This window comes from Colobus angolensis, unplaced genomic scaffold, assembly GCF_000951035.1.
Source record: "Colobus angolensis palliatus isolate OR3802 unplaced genomic scaffold, Cang.pa_1.0 Scaffold179, whole genome shotgun sequence".
NCBI lineage: Eukaryota > Metazoa > Chordata > Mammalia > Primates > Cercopithecidae > Colobus > Colobus angolensis.
In genome coordinates this window covers 6,137,841-6,157,269 of record NW_012114921.1, presented here as the reverse complement: position 1 = coordinate 6,157,269, position 19,429 = coordinate 6,137,841, and the positions used below count along the sequence as shown (strand labels likewise).

Here is a 19,429-nt window from a genome sequence, read left to right as displayed (position 1 = left end):
ACCTCCTGTCCTGTGGCCACATCCATTGCAGTGTACACGGTGCCTGACGCACTGAACAGTAAGGTGGTGGAGAAAGAGGGAAAAAAAATAGTGTTCAATGAAGTGATATTTGTCAAATGCAGTTCTACACACAATCTGTGAATGTCAAAAACAACAGCAGTAAAAATAATCCTCTCCCTTTATCATCCATTCTCATACTTAAGAAGACATTAAGTGGTAGTAAAGAGAATGTAGGCTCTAGTGGCCAAGAGACCTGAATTCCAACCTGCTACTTCTACCTAGTACCTACTAGGTAGGATCTTAAGAAAGTTATTTAACTTCTCTGAGCTTCACTTTCCTCATTTGTAAAGTGGACATAAGAGAATATAAGATAATTTAAATTGATTAGTTCATGTAAAGTACTTAGCCAATTGCATAACATATAATGGATGTTCAATATATATTAATTTCCTGTTCCTGCTTGCTTCTCTCTTCGCCTCCATCACCCTTGGCAAGTGGCTCTAATTTCTTCTGGCTTCAAACTCTTCATCTATAAAAGGGATAAGATTAGATCTATGATTTTCAACTAGGGGGTGAGAGGTGAGGAGAAAGGGGTCCTGGGGAGAATTTCAGAATGTATTTGGGGGGTGAGCCAGAATGTCTTATATATTATCAAAAAGCATTATGAACTTTTGGGGTGTCAGTAATATTCTTTTTCTTAATCTGGGTACTGGTTACATGGGCGTGTTCACTTTTTGAAAATTCATTGAGTTGTATACTTATATATGCTATCTTTAGTGAAAATTTCCATTAAAAAACTATAAATAGTAAAAAAACTATAAAAACTTGAAGAACCACACTGAATAATCTAATCTCAAAGTTCCCTTCCTGCTCTAATATTATAGCATACACTTTGATCCTTTAAAATAAAATAATGGTTTTCAATCATTTATTCCATCAATAGGATATGCAAATTTTGTTTTCTGTAGTTTGTATTATAAAAGTGGTTTTTAGTTTTCATTTTTCAAACACAAAATGATATGAAATATACTCTTTCAAACATATATGTTCCCAGAAGATCTGAGGGTACCTCTGCCCCACCCCTAAGGTAAGAATGACCCCACTAGACACATGTGTACACATATGTATGTAATTATACACACATTCATATATACAGACAGAGAAGGGGGGAAGAAATGCAGAAATAATGCTAGTAAAGTAATAATTCATTCAAAATAACTAAATCCATTCAAAATAACTAAAACCCTCATTTTATGCTTGGAACCATAAACCCTGTGTATTTATAGGTAAGTAATTTGTAAAACATATTTGTACCTATACATGCCATATGTTGGGTATATATGATGCAATTTGAAGAAAATTAAAATTCTGCTCTATTACAAGACTGCTTCCTAGGCAAGCCCTGAGATTATAATTCTTGGAGAAGTCAGGTCAATCCAGGGGGAAATGTCATGTGTAAGCATGCCTTGCAGCTAGAAACTATGGTCACCAGCTCCCTAACCATCACTCTCTAATTGGGACCCTAGCTACATTCCTGGAAACTGTGATTATAACATATTGGCTATCAAATAAGGATTGGATGACTTGCATAGGCAGTTATTTCTTTGCTGCCTGATTATCCTGCCCCTAGCTATCTTCTGTTATAAAGTTGGTATCTGTCTTCCTAACCCCATCCTTTCCTGATCCTACTAGATGTGCTATTCTTAAAGGGCAAACATGCCCAAGCCTCAGGGCACTGGACATTTAGGGACTGTCTCCATGATTACAAAGTTCTAGAAAGCTACTCAGGCCCACTGGTTAATACCTATTTCTAACTTGAATAGACATATAATTAGACTATGAATTCCAAGTCCAAAAGAATAATAATCTTCAGGTCTTTAAGGAGAAATAAAAGCAAGCAAAAATTATAGTATTACCAATTCATCATATTGGTGTGACGTTTATATTTTTAAAATTATGCAGTGTGGAAACATCAGCATAGGTGCTTAATAAATATTTCATTCTTCCTTTAGCACTAACAGACCTGTCAAGTAAGCAAGGAAAGAACATCGTGCAGATGTTGCCTATTTATAGGTCTCGTACATCAGTAACTAAAAAACAAAACAAAAAAAAAGTCACAAAAGTTCTGGAGTTTTGTAAAAGGCCCTCAATTTACAATCTGTCTTCCTTAAATTTACAGGAAGAAACTCCAGTCCAGAGAAGAAACCTGACTTGCCTATGCTTGTCCATGTACATTTCTGCTATATTCTTAATATCTCAATTTCACTACCTAAAGGAAATACCATCCCACATTACTCTGAGGTAAGCAAAATAATTTCTTTCTCAAGGTGTTAAATACCTTACACCAGTTCAGACTCACAAAAGCATGTCTAGTCTGAAAAACAATGCAACCAGAAAAAAAATGAGATCCACTCAAGCCCAGAGTTGTTTTGAGGATTAAACAATAAATGCAAATAACAGATGTGAACTGTAGAATGCTGTATAAACATAACCTCCCTATATTATGCAATCTTTTATCTTATTTTCAGAAATTCTTGGGTGTATAAATAAAAAAAAAAAAGAAAATTTCAATGACATCATTAGCAACAAAGCTTTCATTCCACTAACACTGAGAGCCAGACATTTTTATTTTTCAGTTTCTTTTTATCTCTTTTGGTGGGTCTTTAGAAATCTCATTATTTTTATTTTTTATAGAGAGGTATAACTTAATTTGCACAAATCTTAAGTGTACAACTTGATTTTTATATATCTACACACCTATGTGCTCACTATCAAGATCACCCCCAAAGATTCCCTTATGACTATTCCTACTCAACATCCTCCTCCCAGAAATAACTACACTGTTCTGACGTCTATTATCATACATTAGTTTGCTTGTTCTTGAATTTCATATAAATAGAATGGCATGGTATCTGCTCTTTTATATCTGGCTTCTTTCACTCAAAAAAATGGCCAAATGCTTTCAAAAGACACTACAGTCATTACCCCCAAAGATTCCTTCATGCCTAATCCCACTCTACATCCTCCTCCCAGAAATAACCACTATTCTGACTTCTATTATCATATATTACTTGTGCCTATTCTTGAATTTCATATAAATCAAATGAGACAGTATCTGCTTTTTCATATCTGGCTTCTTTCACTCAAAATAACAGCCAAACACTTTAAAAACACAGGACAGTCATGTGTCACATAACGACGTTTCAGTCAACAATGGACCACACATGATGGTGGTCCCATAAGATTATGATGGAGCTGAAAAATTCCTATCACCCAGTAACACTGTAGCTGTTACAACGTCATAGCACAATTACTTTGTTTTTTAATAAATGTAATGCACAGTCTAAGTGTACAGTGTTTATAAAGTCTACAGTAGTGTACACAGTAATGTCCTAGGTCTCCACATTCACTCACTACTCACTGACTCACCCAGAGCAACTTCCAGTCCTACAAGCTCCATCCATGGTAAGTGCCCTATACAAATACACCTTTTTTTTTTTTTTATCTTTTATGCTGTATTTTTACCATACCTTTTCTATGTTTAGATATACAACTACCATTGTGTTACAACTGCCTAGAGTATTCAGTACAGTAACATGCTGTACAGGCTTGTAGCCTAGGAGCAAGAGGCTACATCATATAGCCTAGGTGTGTAGTAGGCTATACTATTTAGTTTTGTGTTCACTCTATGATGCTCACATGACAAAATTGCCTAAGGATGAACTTCTCAGAACATATCCCCTTTGTTAAGCGACATATGACTATACAATTGTTTGCCTATCTTTTTCTGTTGACTTGAGGTCCTTGAAAGCACAGATTGTCTCTGAATTCATAGTGCCTAGCACACAATAGGAACTCAGTTAAGATTTGCTGAATTCATTACACTGAGGGCAGCATACAAGATACAGGGAAGGATGAATGCCAGATGGATAAATTCTGGCATCTACCTAGAAAAATAGGTCCTATCACACTAGTAGCAGGGTTTGTATTTCTGGGTCTTCCATTTTATATTAGTGCTGTTGGAGCTCAGTACTAGGACAAACAGGGTTCATCCAGAAAAGCAGAGTTATAATTTGGGAAGCTGGTTTTGTGCTAAGAAAAAAAATCGTTCTCTCACTGTCACTGCAGGGGTATTTTTAGCCACATGGTCAGCTAATGGCACATCTCTCATATTAAGCGCAATTCTGCCAAATCTGAAGTCATTCTAACATAACAACTCCAGATGGGTGAGGGGTGAAGTGGAGAAAGAAGAACAAGGTTTATGAGAGGCAAAACAAAAGCAAAATCATATATGCCAGCACACACACTTTAAAGTCACTTCTCCAGGGAAAGAAAATGCCCCTACTAACCCTTGTCCAATCTTCTCAAACCGTGTATATTTCTTCTTAGGATCGCCCACACTCACTATGCTTCCTTTGAAAGAAACAGAGACCATGAATCATTTTTTCCCAAATCAAGATACAAAAAAGTTCCCACATTTCCCCAAACCCTGGAGTTGGCATGGGTTAAAGAACTACCTCCAATAGCCAAAAAGCATGCTAAAGAGGCCCTCAGTTTTTCCCCCATAAGTCTCAACCAAAAGTTTCATCACCTTGACTGCTTTGATTCACAGCAAGCTATTCCATTTCTAAACTCCTAAAAGTCATTCATATTTTAATTAATACAATCAGTAAATATTTACTCATTTAATACGCACCAAGCCATATGTTGTGTTAGGAATGAAGAGATATGACACAGTCAAGGCACTTCCTCCTCTCTAGAAGGTCAATTTCATGGAGGAGACAGATAAGTAAGCATAAAGTTCCATGAAAACATAATTGCTATGATAAATACCAAAGGGGTACAGAAAGAGGCACCAAAAAAAAAAAAAAAAGACTGGAAAAGCTTCAGAAAGGTAACATATGGACTGATTTCTACTTTAAGTAAAAGCCAGAGAGATAAAGTAGAGAAGACGTTTACAACAAAGAATATTTCAAGCACAATGACATAGAGGTTTTCCATTGGGTTTTACAACTTGTATTTTAGAGATGGAGAAATTGAGGCCCACAGAAGGAAAGAAGATACTTCCCCAAGGTCACACAGCAAATTGGTGTCAGAGCTAAGATTAGGAGTTTCATTTTTAGTCTCCCGGTCCACTGTACTCTCCATTAATACCCAATTACTAGGAATTGGTACTTTTCACACATATTACCTCATTAGATTTGCAAATGAGACAAGTATTAACATCCCTATTTTAAAAATGAGAAAAATGAGGTTTAGAGAACAGTAGAAAATTGCCTAAGACAAGTCAGTGGCTGAGCAGAAGCTTCAATTCAAGTGTCCTAACTCCCAGGCCAAGTCTTAATTCTGAATCATAATTCTAAATGTTATTGTTAAAAAAAACAAAACAAAACTCTGGTTTAGAGAACAAGACCACATATAGGAGTAAACAGATGACTAGGTAAGTGGCTTTTCTTACTTTGTCATTTTATGAGGGATCCAGAAAAGGGCAATTTTTAAAACAGTGAAAATTTGTTTTAAAGTCATATAGGAATTAATCAGGAAGAACTAGAGAACCAGAAAGCAATGCCAGTTTGCAGACATCGCCAAATCAGTCACATTGAATCCTTTTTGGAAGTAAGTAGACACAGTGAATAAATTAAAGCCCTTGTCAAATGATTCTTCCAAGCCCACAGATCAACCTAGTTCTTCCTTCTAATATGAATTCTCCTGCAGTTTACTGAAACACAGAAATAAGCTACCCTAACATACCCCCATTTCTGGCAGCTAAAGAAAGTAAAATGGAAGTTTCCACTTGACAGCAAGAGGCAGTATGTTCTACTTACAGGAACAAAAACTGTGTTCTAACCTCAGCCCTGTCACTTTTTAGCTGTGTGATTTTGGGCAGGATATTTAGCCTCCCTGAGCCTCAGATTATCTTAATAGCAAAAATTAGGATCACAACACTTTTCTTCACAGGGTTAATAAGAGAATTAAATTTTTAAAAAATCAAGAAAATATTTTGCTTGTCATTTGATACATAAAATGTTAACTTCCCTTCCCTCTTTTCCTACAACCAAGATGGCAGATCTGTCTTCTCCTAGGTCAATGGCAAAACATCAATAATCAATCACAGCGCCCTTTTCCACTAGGTCCTCAGTCTTTCTCAAACATGGCATTCTAGACAATTCATTAGAGAAAAACTATTTGTCATCTCTATAACACATGCCTAGGGGTGAGGGGTACCTTGCCCTCAAAGTGAGCTATCTACACTCTCTCACCACATCCCCATCCTAACACAGTATCCAACCAGGGCTGTGAGACAGGGAACACAGGTGCAGAGGCAGGGTGGAGAAGCAGTCTGAGGCTAAGGTACCAAGCATGGCCAGCCAGCTGCATGGACCAAGCCTACGACCAGGAAATCTCTGTGCTTGACCAGTCATAAAGCAAAGAAAGGTTCAGAAAGCGACAAATTCCTTACGTAATTTCTCCAAGATCTCCTCATCAGACATTTTAGGCTTCTTCTTCTGCTTCTCAGTATTCCGGGTCAAAGCATCTGGTGGAGTGGTGTTATTTTCAGTAGGTGAAATGGGAGATGTAGCCACATCCCGAGTTGAAGTGACAGGAAGTGGTTCAATCACAGACCGTGTGTATACCTGCATTATTGGGGCAAAATTTTGGCAAGACCAGCCTTTGTTAGCACAGGGGAACCTCTCCTAGATGTGAGGTTAGAACATCCACAGAGCAAACCCCAATAAATTCATCCTTTCTCCTATGTCAAAATCTGTATTACTCCTCCTCTGTGCCCAGGCCCATCCATTCTGGGTAAAATGGCCTTCCGTACTCTCACTGTAAACAAAAGAAGTGAGTCTCAGCACTAAAGATATTCAATAGAGGCTAGACAACTATCAAAAGAAATTAGTTAAAGACAATTCTATTAGATAAGGATCCCCTTCATCTATAATATTTTATGCTTCCCCAAGCTAAAAGAAATATCCTGTATTCCCACAGCACTTTGCATTACTAGCACAACACCAACTTCTATTGAGTTATTCCCTCCTTACATCCTAAACCCTTGCAGGGAAGGAACTACTTTTGTTCTTCATCAAGAGGCAGTAGAGTGTGGTGATTTAGAACATAGACTCTGGGACCTGATTGCCTGAACTAAATTCCCAACTCTTATTCTTACCTTCTGCCTGACTTTGGGCAGGTTATTTAACTTCTCTGTGTTTCAGTTTCCTCATCTATAACATGGTGATAATAATGATACTTATCTTTGGGGTTGCTGTAGGAGTAAACTGATTAATATGTTAGGTAATCAGAATCATCCCCAGCAGACATTAAGCACTCAGACTTTACCTTTTAAAAATATTAAATGTCCTATTCATTCATTTACATAACATTTACTGAGAATCTACTTGTTGCCTCACCCTCTACAAAATGCTGCCCCATCCTCTCATTCTCATAAAGGAGGTGAGAAAATCATAACTACAAGGCAGAAAGTGATATACGTTATTAAAAAATGAGCAAGCTATATACTACTGAGGTACAGAAGTGATCATAAGTTACACTTTTTCCTAGGAGATGCTTCAAGGTATTTATCAGATTTTATCATAAAAATATCACAATTATCTCTGGATAGTCCATAAACTGTATAAAGACAGGGAATGTGGGTCATTCATCCCTGAGTTTCTTCATCTAACCACTTACTGAAAAAAAGCAAACATTCAGGTAAATATTTGATGGAATAAATAAACAAACAGGATCCTGCAGCTGGATCCTGAAGGATGGATAGGTTTCCACAAAGAACAGAGGATCATTTATCTATGATGATCATTTATCTGGATGATGCAAAGCCATTTGCAGCAGTGGGACTCAAACCCATGGCTCCACAGAGACTAAAGCCTACTAAATCCTGCACCTTGGACTGCTTGACCATGCTACCTTTTGACTGGAAAGGCTTTTAATAGGTGGAAATGGGAGAGAACTTTCCAGTAGTGGGAACAGCAATAAGCCAAGACACTGAGATCAGAGGTGATGGTTTCTTTCCTGATTACTACTCTAGTATAACGATTTCTCAAATTTCTATTCTTGTACCTGTAGACAAACTATATCCCAGGTATCTAAACCTATACTTTCATGCCTTGTCCTCTTTTGCCTGTCTTGATATGTCTCTTTGAAGACAGAAACTTTGCCTTTTCCTTCTCTAATAGTCTCCTTCTCTGGCTCCTAGCACAGGTTTGTACACACAAAAATACCACTGTGCTATGGTGGAAAACAACCTGGAGTTGGGGTTAACTACCTGCTTTCAAATCCTGGCTCTTTAGTTTACTAAGAGATTGGGCAGATCAATTCACCTCTCCAAATCTCAGATGTTTCTTCTATAAATTAGGAATTAACAATACCCTTTTAGAAAGAAATGCTATGAAGATCAATTAATTAATTAATTCAATATTTACTATCCTCTGATATTTACCTACCTCTGCAGGTGCCAAGAACTATGTTAAACACTAGAAATACATATATATAGATTTCCTCTACTTTTTGAGGTGTTCATGGTTTAGTGGGGAAAAAAATGTTTTAAATGAACATGCCTACAAATAAAAAAAAACATATCAGTGTTAACAACTCTCCAATTTTGAAGCCCATTTTCCCTTAAGGTAACTTAGTGACCTACAGAGAAGATGATCCCACAGATTCTGTTTATAAGTTCTCATCTTAAAGGGTCATATAATTCCTTTGAATTTCCTCCACAGCATCTCCAATAGTCACTCAACCAATTTCTGTTTGAACACCTCCCTGAATGCTATATTCCAGAGGTAGCCCTTTTTTATTTATTTATTTTTTTTTCAAGATCACAGAAGTGCTAGATGGTTCCTTCATTATGGACCTAAACAAAGAAACATTAGTAGAGTATCATCTGATGGCAGGTCAGTGCTCAGTGATGTCAAATTAAGTAAAAGGCACAGAGACTAGATTTTTCAAAGCAAGGGTAGAGGGACTATGGCTATTCTCAGATGCAGGAACCTCAAAGAAAGTTAAATAGAAATCATTGCCAATATCCAGCATCAAAATGCACTCCTGATGCCCAGCATATTAATAGCGCTAATGTATTTATAAAGTCTCTTGGGTCTTTCAGTATTATCGATAATACTCTAAGAGGCTGAACACTGCATATTTAACAGAGAAGAAAAGATCTGTAGCAAGACAATTTGTTGCTTCCCTGGAGACTGGAATAATTTATGTTTGTCCTCCACTAATCCTGTATATCTTCCTGTCCCTGCATCAATCCTGTGTATCTTCCTGTCCTATCTGTCGAGAACAGGCTAAGCAAACCAAGACTGGATTAGTATAAACATCAATTACATAGGACACTTTGGGACTATCTGCAAACCGATGATAAATAAATACACCACTTTTTGTCTTTAATCATACAGAAAGTACCTTTAGTCAAGGTAGTTCAGTGATTTCACCAGCTCCAAAATCTAAGGACCCCTACCAGAATATTAAATTTCTAGGTCTTAGCACCAACTCCTCCCTCTCCCCACTTACTCTAATAAATCACAAAACTGTCCAGGTCCCAAAGACTCACAGATTTTGTGTGCTCTGGGCGTGGAGCAATCACTGGTGGTGGGGTAGCATCATCATCATCATCATCCTCATCTTCTGAAACTGGTGGCACTGCAGGAGTCTCAGACACAGCCTTCACATTCTGTGCAAAGAAGAAAAGCAAGACACATCTGGTCCAGCTGCCATGGAACTTAACTATCAGGATCACCAAACCCCCCAGGGAGAAACCCCAACCTGATACCCCTTCTGAAATCCACATTAGCCTCCAAGCTCTCACCTCCGTGTAGCTAGTCTCAGAAACTCAATCTGTTTCTCCCTCTTCTCTTAGCCATCACTATCCACTCAGTCCCTTGGAGCTTCCTTCTCCCACCCAAAGCCTAACTGTCAATGGGAAGCTAGCTTACAGCTTTTCTACCTGCCTCTCCCCCAACCCAACCCCTGAAGACAAGCTCACAGTACCTTCTTTCTATGAATTTTGCTCTCCATACTGAATAGGAAATAAAGTATGAAATGTAGGGAAGGGATCAAAAGTTTCTAATTTTTCAAAATTCATCATTATAATTTCTTACTCTCTCCTGATATGGTAAATGGCAGTCTAAACAGGCTTTTGCCCTGTCCTTTTCCTCTCTTTGCAAAAATCTCTTGGACTCATTACGTCACCAGGGGTCCTCACCTCAACCTGAAGATAAAGAACATTAGCATCAGGATCATGTTGTCTAAAGAGAACAATGAATTTCTCCCCAGACTGGATACTATTTCCCTAAGCTTCTGCCCTACCCTGGAATGGAACTTATCACTAATTAGATCTGCTCACAATCTGTGACAACCTGATTTCCCTATGCAAACCGTAACAGAGCTGGGCCAAGAGTGGCAGGTTTTAGGGCAGGTCCAGGCACAAATAGCATACCATTACTATTTATTACACAGAATTAAGAGACAAAATGCCTCCAAAACATGAGATTTTTGATAGAGATCAAATGATTCTATCATTTGGTCAGCAAAGAACTGGAGAGGCAATGGGGATCTTTTAATATATACTGATATAATTCAATAGTTTCAGGTATTTTCAGAGCACCTACTTTGTGCTCAGTAAGACTGTGATAGATACTGTTGACATAAATGTACAAAGATGAAAAAGATGGTCCATGTCCTAAAGTAGTGACCATCTGGTATAGGAGATAGACAGAGGATGAGAGCCCCTCCTGCCTGACACCTGGAGCCTCCTAAGAGGAAGGTCAAGAGTCAGAATAACGGGATAAATGGAAGAACTAAGGAATAATATACTAGAGCTACTGACTGTGGGAGACTGTCTTTTACCACATTTGACATACAAAAGTAGGAAAAACTGGCACTCTCATAGACTTTAATAGGGCCTCCAGCACAAAGCATAACTTAAAAACTGACAGTGCCGGGCATATATAAGCAGTTGTGGTGACCACAGGTAATAAATCTGTCCTCTTGGTTTGAAGTTTAATCACCTGAGGAATGTGAAGGAAGAGGAGTGTTATAATCTGAGGGATGACCTTAAATCGTTTTCAGTTCCAAAACTCAATAGAGGTTCTCTAACTGTCAAAATATGTATTTCGATATTTTTCTGCTCTAATTTATTTTCTCCCCACTAGTCAACAAAATTTAACAAAAACCTAACGTGGGAATAAAGTTGACTCAGCAAGGCTCTTCATCATCAGGTAGCCCTGGAGCTCCCCTGATGTATACTATGAACACTAGGTTTATTTGCTTTATAAAACTGTAGAGAAGGGGATTTCATCACCTTCCTCAGTAAAAGAGTCTGTCTTCCATAGGTGATAGCTTTGGGCAGTGATATTAACATCTGTCAGAGAGAGAAAGGTCTAGGTTATTACCTGGATTTTTACTTGTTAGCCCTGTGTCCTTGGGCAAGGGTCTAAGTTAAGTCTCACATTTTTAATATATAAAATAGGGATAATGACTACAGCTTTCTGCCTACCTCAGAGGGCCATTAAATGGATGAAATGAGGCAAAGTGAACATAAAATCACTGAAAATGGTAAAGAGCTAGAAAGATGTAAGGAATCAACCCAACCCAGAGAGGAGATGGTAGCCAGTGCATGTTCACCAAGCATTCTGTCCCAGTAGGAAGACTATGCTTACCACACAACAAGATCAACTTGATACTTTTCCTTGGGATAGGGAGACCAAGGATTGATACCTGACTAAACATAAAATCGTTTCCCCACTCCGTGAGAAGCAGTATGGTAAAATGGAAAACAAACCATATCAGGATTCAAAAAGTTCTTTCCATTAAACCCTCTGTTCCTTAGCCTCATAACCACTGCTTTCACTTAGGCACCATATTCTCTTACCTTTACCAATGCTTTACAAGTCTTCCTCATTGCTTTTTGGGCACCCAGTCTTGCCTTCTCTAATGCATCTTTTATTATAGCCCAGAATAATATGTCTTTTATCTTTTTAAAAATATTATAAGCAGACTGCCAGATATGGCAGAGAGAGAAGACTGGCAAATCCTCTCCCCAAAAAACAACTATAAATCTGGACAATATTGACAAAAACCATTTCAGTTCCCTGGAAATCCAACAAAGGTCAACAAAATACTGAGAAGTGTTCATGACTGATAAACTCAATCTTTGGGTTAAAAATAGAATCTCTGGCATTCTGGGTAAGGGATGCTCCCATCCATCCCAGCCCCAACTCCAGAATTTGTGGGGGTTCCACCAGGGCAGCCCAGGGCATAACTGCATAGTCCAAGAACATTCACTTTCTGCTGGAGATGTGGGCAATGCCCAGGCCCATTGGCACTGTCATTGGAAGTGACTTCCAAAGATGGTAGTGGCAGAGGGCCAACTATTCAGTTCTACTAGCCTGAGGTTACAGTCCTGAGTAGGGCAAACTAATTTCTGCTAAGGCTGTTTACAGGCACAGCAGACACTAGAAAAGCCTCATGCTAATCACACATGCCTGGCTGTGTGCATGCACATAAAAGATTAAAAAGAGCCCAACAGAAAGTAACAGCTGGAACAGACGTGAAAAAGGCCTAAACAGTAAATGCACTCCCCTACCTATACACAGATCCATCAGTAGAGGAAAGAAGCCTTACAGAGTTGAAGTTTTTGAGCACCATCTCTGTCAAATCATTGGCTAAAGATTCAGCTAAGCAAACATAGAAGCAATCTCTGGAAAGCCAGGCTGCAACAAAACAAAACAACAAAACCACTACAAAAAAAAAACAAACAAAAAAACAAACACTGAGCAATGAAATCAATGACCACAGATAGAGACTATTTCACAGATTTATCCCTAGTAAGATAATACAAAACCAACAAATAAACAAAAAAGCTAGCAACTTTTTTTGGGGAGGGGGCTATCAGTATCCAGAATTGGTACAGAATATTATCTAAATACTGAATTTTCAACAAGAAATCGTAAGATATAGAAAGAAACAGGAAAGTATGCCCTAGGGGGAAAAAAGCAATCCACAGACACTCTCTGAATGTCCCCAAATGTTGGCTTTAGAGAATAAAGATTTCAACTCAGATATAAATACATTCAAAAAACTAAAAGAAACAATGTTTTAAGAGTTAAAAGAATGCATAACAACAATGAATCAAATTCTCAGTAGAAATTACTTCAAATGAACCAAATGGAAATACTGCAGTTGAAGGATAAAATAACAAATGAAAAACTCACCAGAGAGCTAAACAAGGGACTCTATATGGCAAAACAATCAATGAATTTTAAAATGGAGGTCGAGTGCGGTGGCTCACGCCTGTAATCCCAGCACTTTGGGAGGCCAAGGTGGGCGGATCATGAAGTCAGGAGTTTGAGACCAGCCTGGCCAATATGGTGAAACCCTATCTCTACTAAATATAAAAATCAAATTAGCCAGGTACGGTGGCACGTGCCTGTTGTCCCAGTTACTCAGGAGGCTGAGGCAAGAGAATCGCTTGAACTCAGGAGGCAGAGGTTGCAGTGAGCCGAGAAAGTGCCACTGCACTCCAGCCTGGGCGACAGAGTAAGACTCTGTCTCAAACAACAACAAAAAAAAAGAAAATGGAGCCATAGAAATTATCTAATATAAAGAACTGAGGTAAAAAAATTAAAGTAAAAAACAGAGCATCAAAGAATTGTGAAACAACATAAAGCACACCAGCATACATATAATAAGAGTCTCTGAGGAAGAAAAAAAAAAAAGCCGAAAAAATATTTAAAGAAAGAATGGATAAAACTTCCTAAATTTGATAAAAGATATAAATCTACAGATCCAAGAACCTCAATAAATCCCAAGTAGGAAAAACACAAAAAGATTCACACCTGGCTGGGCACGGTGGCTCATGCCTGTAATCCCAGCACTTTGGAAGGATGAGGTAGGTGGATCACTTGAGGTCAGGAGTTTGAGACCAGCCTGAACAATATGGTGAAACCCCATCTCTGCTAAAAATACAAAAATTAGCTGGGTGTGGTGGCACACACCTGAAATTCCAGCTACTCAGAAGGCTGAGGCAAGAGCATTGCCTGAACTCAGGAGGTTGCAGCGAACCAAGATCGCACCACTGTACTCCAGCCTGGGCGACAGAGCGAGACTCCGTCTCAGTAAAAGAAAAATTAAAAAAAAAAAAAAAAAGACCACCTAAACGCACAGTCAGACTGCCAAAAGCTAAAGCCAACATGAAAATATTTAAAGCAATTAGAGAAAACTGACATCATGTACAAGGCCAATCAGTATGATTAACAGCTGACTGCTGATCATTATATTTTAAAAATCAAAATAAAAACTTCTGATCAGAAACAATGGAGGCCAAAAGGCAGTGGGATGACATATTCAAACAGCTGAAATTTTAAAAAACTGCCAATCAAGAAATCTATACCCAAGAAAACTATCCTTCAAAATGAAGATGAAATGAAAACATTCCAGATTAACAAAGAGAAAGAGAATTTATTGCTATCAGACCTGATTTACAAGAAATACTCTGAGAAGTCCATCAGACTGAAAGGAAGTAATACCAAATAGTAACTCAAATCCACAAGTAATAATGGAGAGCAGAGGAAATGGTAAATATGTAGATTAACATGGAACACTCTAAAAAAATACTTTTTGTTATTTCTTCCATTAACTTCTTTAAAAAACATAATTGTATAAAGCAATTGTTAGGCTTCCAACATATACAGTACATACACGCACATACACACATTCATACACATTCGTGTATATGAATGAATGGCAGTAACAGAACAAAGAAGGGGCAGGGAATGAAGATATATTGGGAATTCAGTTACTATTAATGTCAAGTAGATTGTAATAAATTAAAATGTATAAGACATAAAATAGCCACCAAGAAATACAGTTTAAAAAAGAATTTAAATGACACAATGAAAATATTAATATAGTTGGGGAGGGGGGAGGGATAGCATTAGGAGATATAGCTAATGTAAATGAGTTAATGGGTGCAGCAAACCAACACGGTTTGTTACATATGTAACAAACCTGCATGTTGTGCACATGTACCCTAGAACATAAAGTACAATAAAAAAAGAAATATGCAAAGTAAAAAAATAAATATTAATACAAAAGAAGGCAGTGAAAGAGGAATAGAAAAAGTCAGAATCCATACAGAAAATAAACAGCAAATGGGTAAACATTAAGTCCAAACCTAACAAAAATTACATTAACATGAAGAGTCTAAATATCCCAATCAAAAGGCAGAAATTGTCAGACTGAAAAGAAAAAAGATTTGACTATACGTTGTCTACAAGCGACACGTTATAGATTCAAATACATGAATAAACTGAAAGCGAAACAGTAGGAAAATATGTACCAGGCAAACAGTAACCACAAGAGCCAAAGTGGCTACATTAACACCAAAAAAAAGACTTTAAGAGAAGAAGTATCATTTGCGACACAGAGACATTTCATGATAAAAAGTCAAAAGAACTGATATACCAATTCTATCAATTATAACAATTATAAATATAACAACACAAACATATGTACACCTAACAAAGCAGTTTTGCATAAACCAAGAGATACTGGAATTAAAGTGAGAAAGAGACAATTCTATTATAGTTAGCAATTTTAATTCTAGTTGGAAATTTCACTACTCCACTCTCAATAATTAACTGAACTAGAAGGAAAATAAGCAAGGATAAAGGAACAACACTGACCTAACCAACATATAAAGAACATTTCAACCAATGTCTACAAAGTATATATTCTTTTCAACTACACATGGATCATTCTCCAGGATAGACTATATGCTGGGGCATAAAACACATTTCAATAAATTTAAGAAGACTGAAATCACATAAAATATACTATTTGACCACAGTCGAATTAAATTACAGATCAATAACAGAAAATACATTTTTTCAAAGAAGATATATAAATGGCCAATAAGCACATGAAAAGATGCTCAACATCATTATCCATTAGGAAATCCAAATAAAATCACAATGAGATACCACTTCACACCCACTAAAATGACTATAATAAAATGACAGACAACAACAGGGACAGGCAAAGATATGCAGAAACTGGAACTTTCATAACTGCTGGTGGGAATGTAAAATGGGCCAGCATTGTGGAAATAAGTCTGGCAGTTCCTCGAAAGGTTAAACATAAAGTTAACCACATGCCCCAGCAGTTCCATTCCTTAGGTATATACTCTCAAGAAATGAGACCACACAAGACCTTGTATGTGAATGTTCATAACTGCATTATTCATAATGACCAAAAAGTGGGAACAACCCAAGTAGACATCAATTGATGAAAAGATAAATAAGGCCGGGCATGGTGGCTCACACCTGTGATCCCAGCACTTTGGGATGCCAAGGTGGGTGGATCACCTGAGGTCGGGAGTTCGAGACCAGACTGACCAACATGGAGAAACCCAGTCTCTACTACACATACAAAATTAGCCGGGCATGGTAGTGCATGCCTGTAATCCCAGCTACGCAGGAGGCTGAGGCAGGAGAATTGCTTGAACCCAGCAGGCGGAGGTTGCGGTGAGCCAAGATCACACCATTACACTCTAGTCTGGGCAATAAGAGTGAAACTCCGTCTCCAAAAAAAGAAAAAAAAACCGAAAAGATAAATAAAATGTAATGTATCCATACAAGGGAATATGATTTGGACATAACAATAAATGAAATACACCATACTGATACATGTTACAACATAAAGTTCAGAGCTAAGTAAAAGAAGCAACACACAAAATACTACATGTTGTATGAGTTTATTTATATAAAATGTCTAGAAAGACAAATTTATAAAGACCAAAAGCAGATCAGTGGTTTCCTAGGGTTGAGCATGGGAGTTTGAATAAATGGTAAAAGGGCACCAGGGAACTTTTTCAGGTGATGGTGGCACAATTCTACAAATTTATTAAAAGTATTGAATTGTTTACCACCAATGAGCTTAAAATTCTGGTGAGCTTTTTAGTAGCCCAATCATAAATATGAGCAGACCTCTGAATATGCAAGGAAAACCTCTAACATAAAAGTGTGAAACCAAAACAAATGAGGCAAAGGGCTACCTGGAAAAACCAGACTAAACAGGGAGGAAAAAACACCCAAAGAAAGCCTATCATTAACTTCCTTAGAGAGAAGAAAATATATCAATTCTGGAAATAAGAATGCTTAAAATAAAAAAGTGCTTGAAAATTAAACATGAGAACAGAAATGAAAAATTAAATTGACTGAAAGATGAAGTTGAGGAAGTCTCCTAATTCTTCAGAATAAAAACAAACGCAAGGAAAATAGAGAAAAATCCTTTAAAAAATGGAGAATCAGTTTAAGAGGTCCAAGATCTAGGGCTGGGCGTGGTGGCTCACGCCTGTAATCCCAGCACTTTGGGACGCCGAGGCGGGCAAATCACAAGGTCAGGAGATCGAGATCATCCTGGCCAACATGGTGAAATCCTGTCTCTACTAATATACAAAAAAAATTAGCCGGGAGGGGTGGTGTGCACCTATAGTCCCAGCTACTCGGGAGGCTGAAGCAAGAGAATTGCTTGAACTGGGAGGCGGAGGTTGCAGTGAGCGAGATCGCGCCACTGCACTCCAGCCTGGTGACAGAGTGAGACTCCATTTCAAAAAAAAAAAAAAAAAAAAAAAGATGTCCAGGATCTAAATAATGGAGGTTCCAGGAAGAGAGAACAAAAGAAGCAAGGGGAAGAAATCATCAACAAAATAATTCAAGCAATTTCCTAGAACTGAGGGTAGAGTTTCCAGGCTGAAAGAGTTCACAAAGCTCCCTGCAGTATAAATAGATGTAAATAGGAATACAACTGTGAAATTTCAAAGCAATGGTGACAAAGATGATCCTACAAGCTTTCTGAGTAGAAAAAAAGATTGGTCATATACAGGGAAGGATAAATAAAATGGCTTTGGACTCAGCAGTACTGAAAGCTAGATGACAAAAGCGTAATGTTTTCCAAATTCTGATGAAAAAATATGTGTAATCTGCAATTCTATAAGCAGTTAAAGTATTAATTAAACATGAGGGTAGCATAGAGAACCCCCCCATTTTGAGACCTGAAAGATATTAAATGTTTACTTTCCATTTACTTTCTTAAATCTACGAGAGGATGTGCTCCACCAAATTCAAAAGTAAACAAAAAATAATGTAGACATGGCATAGAGAAAGTAGGAATACCAACAGAAAAATGCAAAGGGATTACCAAGACAATGGTGAAGGGAGATCGCAGAATGACAACTCCTTATTACAAGGCTTTTAGTCCTACTTGACTTTTTAATCAAATACCTGGATAAAAATATTTTTTTTTTTTTTTTTTTTTTTTGAGATAGGGTCTTGCTCTTTCACCCAGGCTGGAGTGCAGTGGCATGATCTCAGCTCACTGCAACCTCTGCCTCCCTGGTTCAAGTGATTCTTTTGCCTCAGCCTCCTGAGTAGGTGGGATTGCAGGCACACACCACCATGCCCAGCCAATTTTTTTGTATTTTTAGTAGAGATGGGGTTTCATCATGTTGGCCAGGCTGGTCTCGAACTCACCTCTGGTGCCCTGCCCACCTTGGCCTCCCAGCGTGCTGGGATTATAGGCGTGAGCCACCACATCTGGCCAATAAAAATATTTTTAAGTGAGTATTCTCAATCACCATCAACCCCAGAGGTAATTATTATTACTATTTGGTGTTTAGCCTTTCAGAAGTAATCTGTGGGTGGTAATCTTTGATCTACACGTGTCCAAACATATCTTTATATTGACACCTTATAGTTAAAATATTAGTTTGATTAGGTACAGAATTCTTGGTTCTAAACAATTTGCCTCATCCCTCTGAAGATACTACTGTTTTTTCCACTATTTCTAACGAGATGTCTGATGCTAATGTTCCTTTGGACATGAACTATATTCTCTTTGGAAGCTTTTAAGATTTTTCTCTTTATTCTTGGATCTCTTTTCAATTATCTGACTTGGTCATTAATAGGCCCTTCATCTGAAGACTCATGCCTTTCTCTAGCTGGGAAATTTTTCTCCTATTATTTATTTTTTCACTCGACTGCCTCTGTTCTCTACTTATGCTTGAATCCCCTTGACCAACCCTCTATTGTCATTTATTCTCAAATTTTTTATCTTTTATATTTTATATCATTAATTCCCTATTCACTTATATGCATTTGTTGCTTAAACCTTATAACTTTCTTTTTTTTCTTTTCTTTTTTTGAGATGGAGTCTCACTTTGTCACCCAGGTTGGAGGGCAGTGGCATAATCTCAGCTCACTGCAACCTCTGCCTCCAAAGTTCAAGTGATTATCCTGCCTCAGCCTCCCGAGTGGCTGGGATTACAGGCATGTACCACCACACCTAGCTAATTTTTATATTTTTAGTAGAGATGGGGTTTCACCATGCTGACCAGGCTGGTCTCGAACTC

General features: G+C 37.8%; 1 protein-coding gene across 2 annotated transcripts in view; it reads right to left on the bottom strand.

Annotated features, from left to right (window-relative positions):
- The window catches only part of PAK1 (p21 protein (Cdc42/Rac)-activated kinase 1), a 94,856-nt gene that overhangs the window by 25,511 nt on the left and 49,916 nt on the right, over positions 1–19,429 (bottom strand). For both annotated transcript variants that reach the window (XM_011938936.1, XM_011938937.1), the window contains exons 6-9: positions 9,572–9,691; positions 6,461–6,635; positions 4,350–4,413; positions 3–51 (exon numbers count right to left, since the gene is read on the bottom strand). In XM_011938936.1, coding sequence (XP_011794326.1) covers positions 3–51; positions 4,350–4,413; positions 6,461–6,635; positions 9,572–9,691 — 408 coding nt within the window. The remainder of the gene's footprint in view (positions 1–2; positions 52–4,349; positions 4,414–6,460; positions 6,636–9,571; positions 9,692–19,429) is intronic.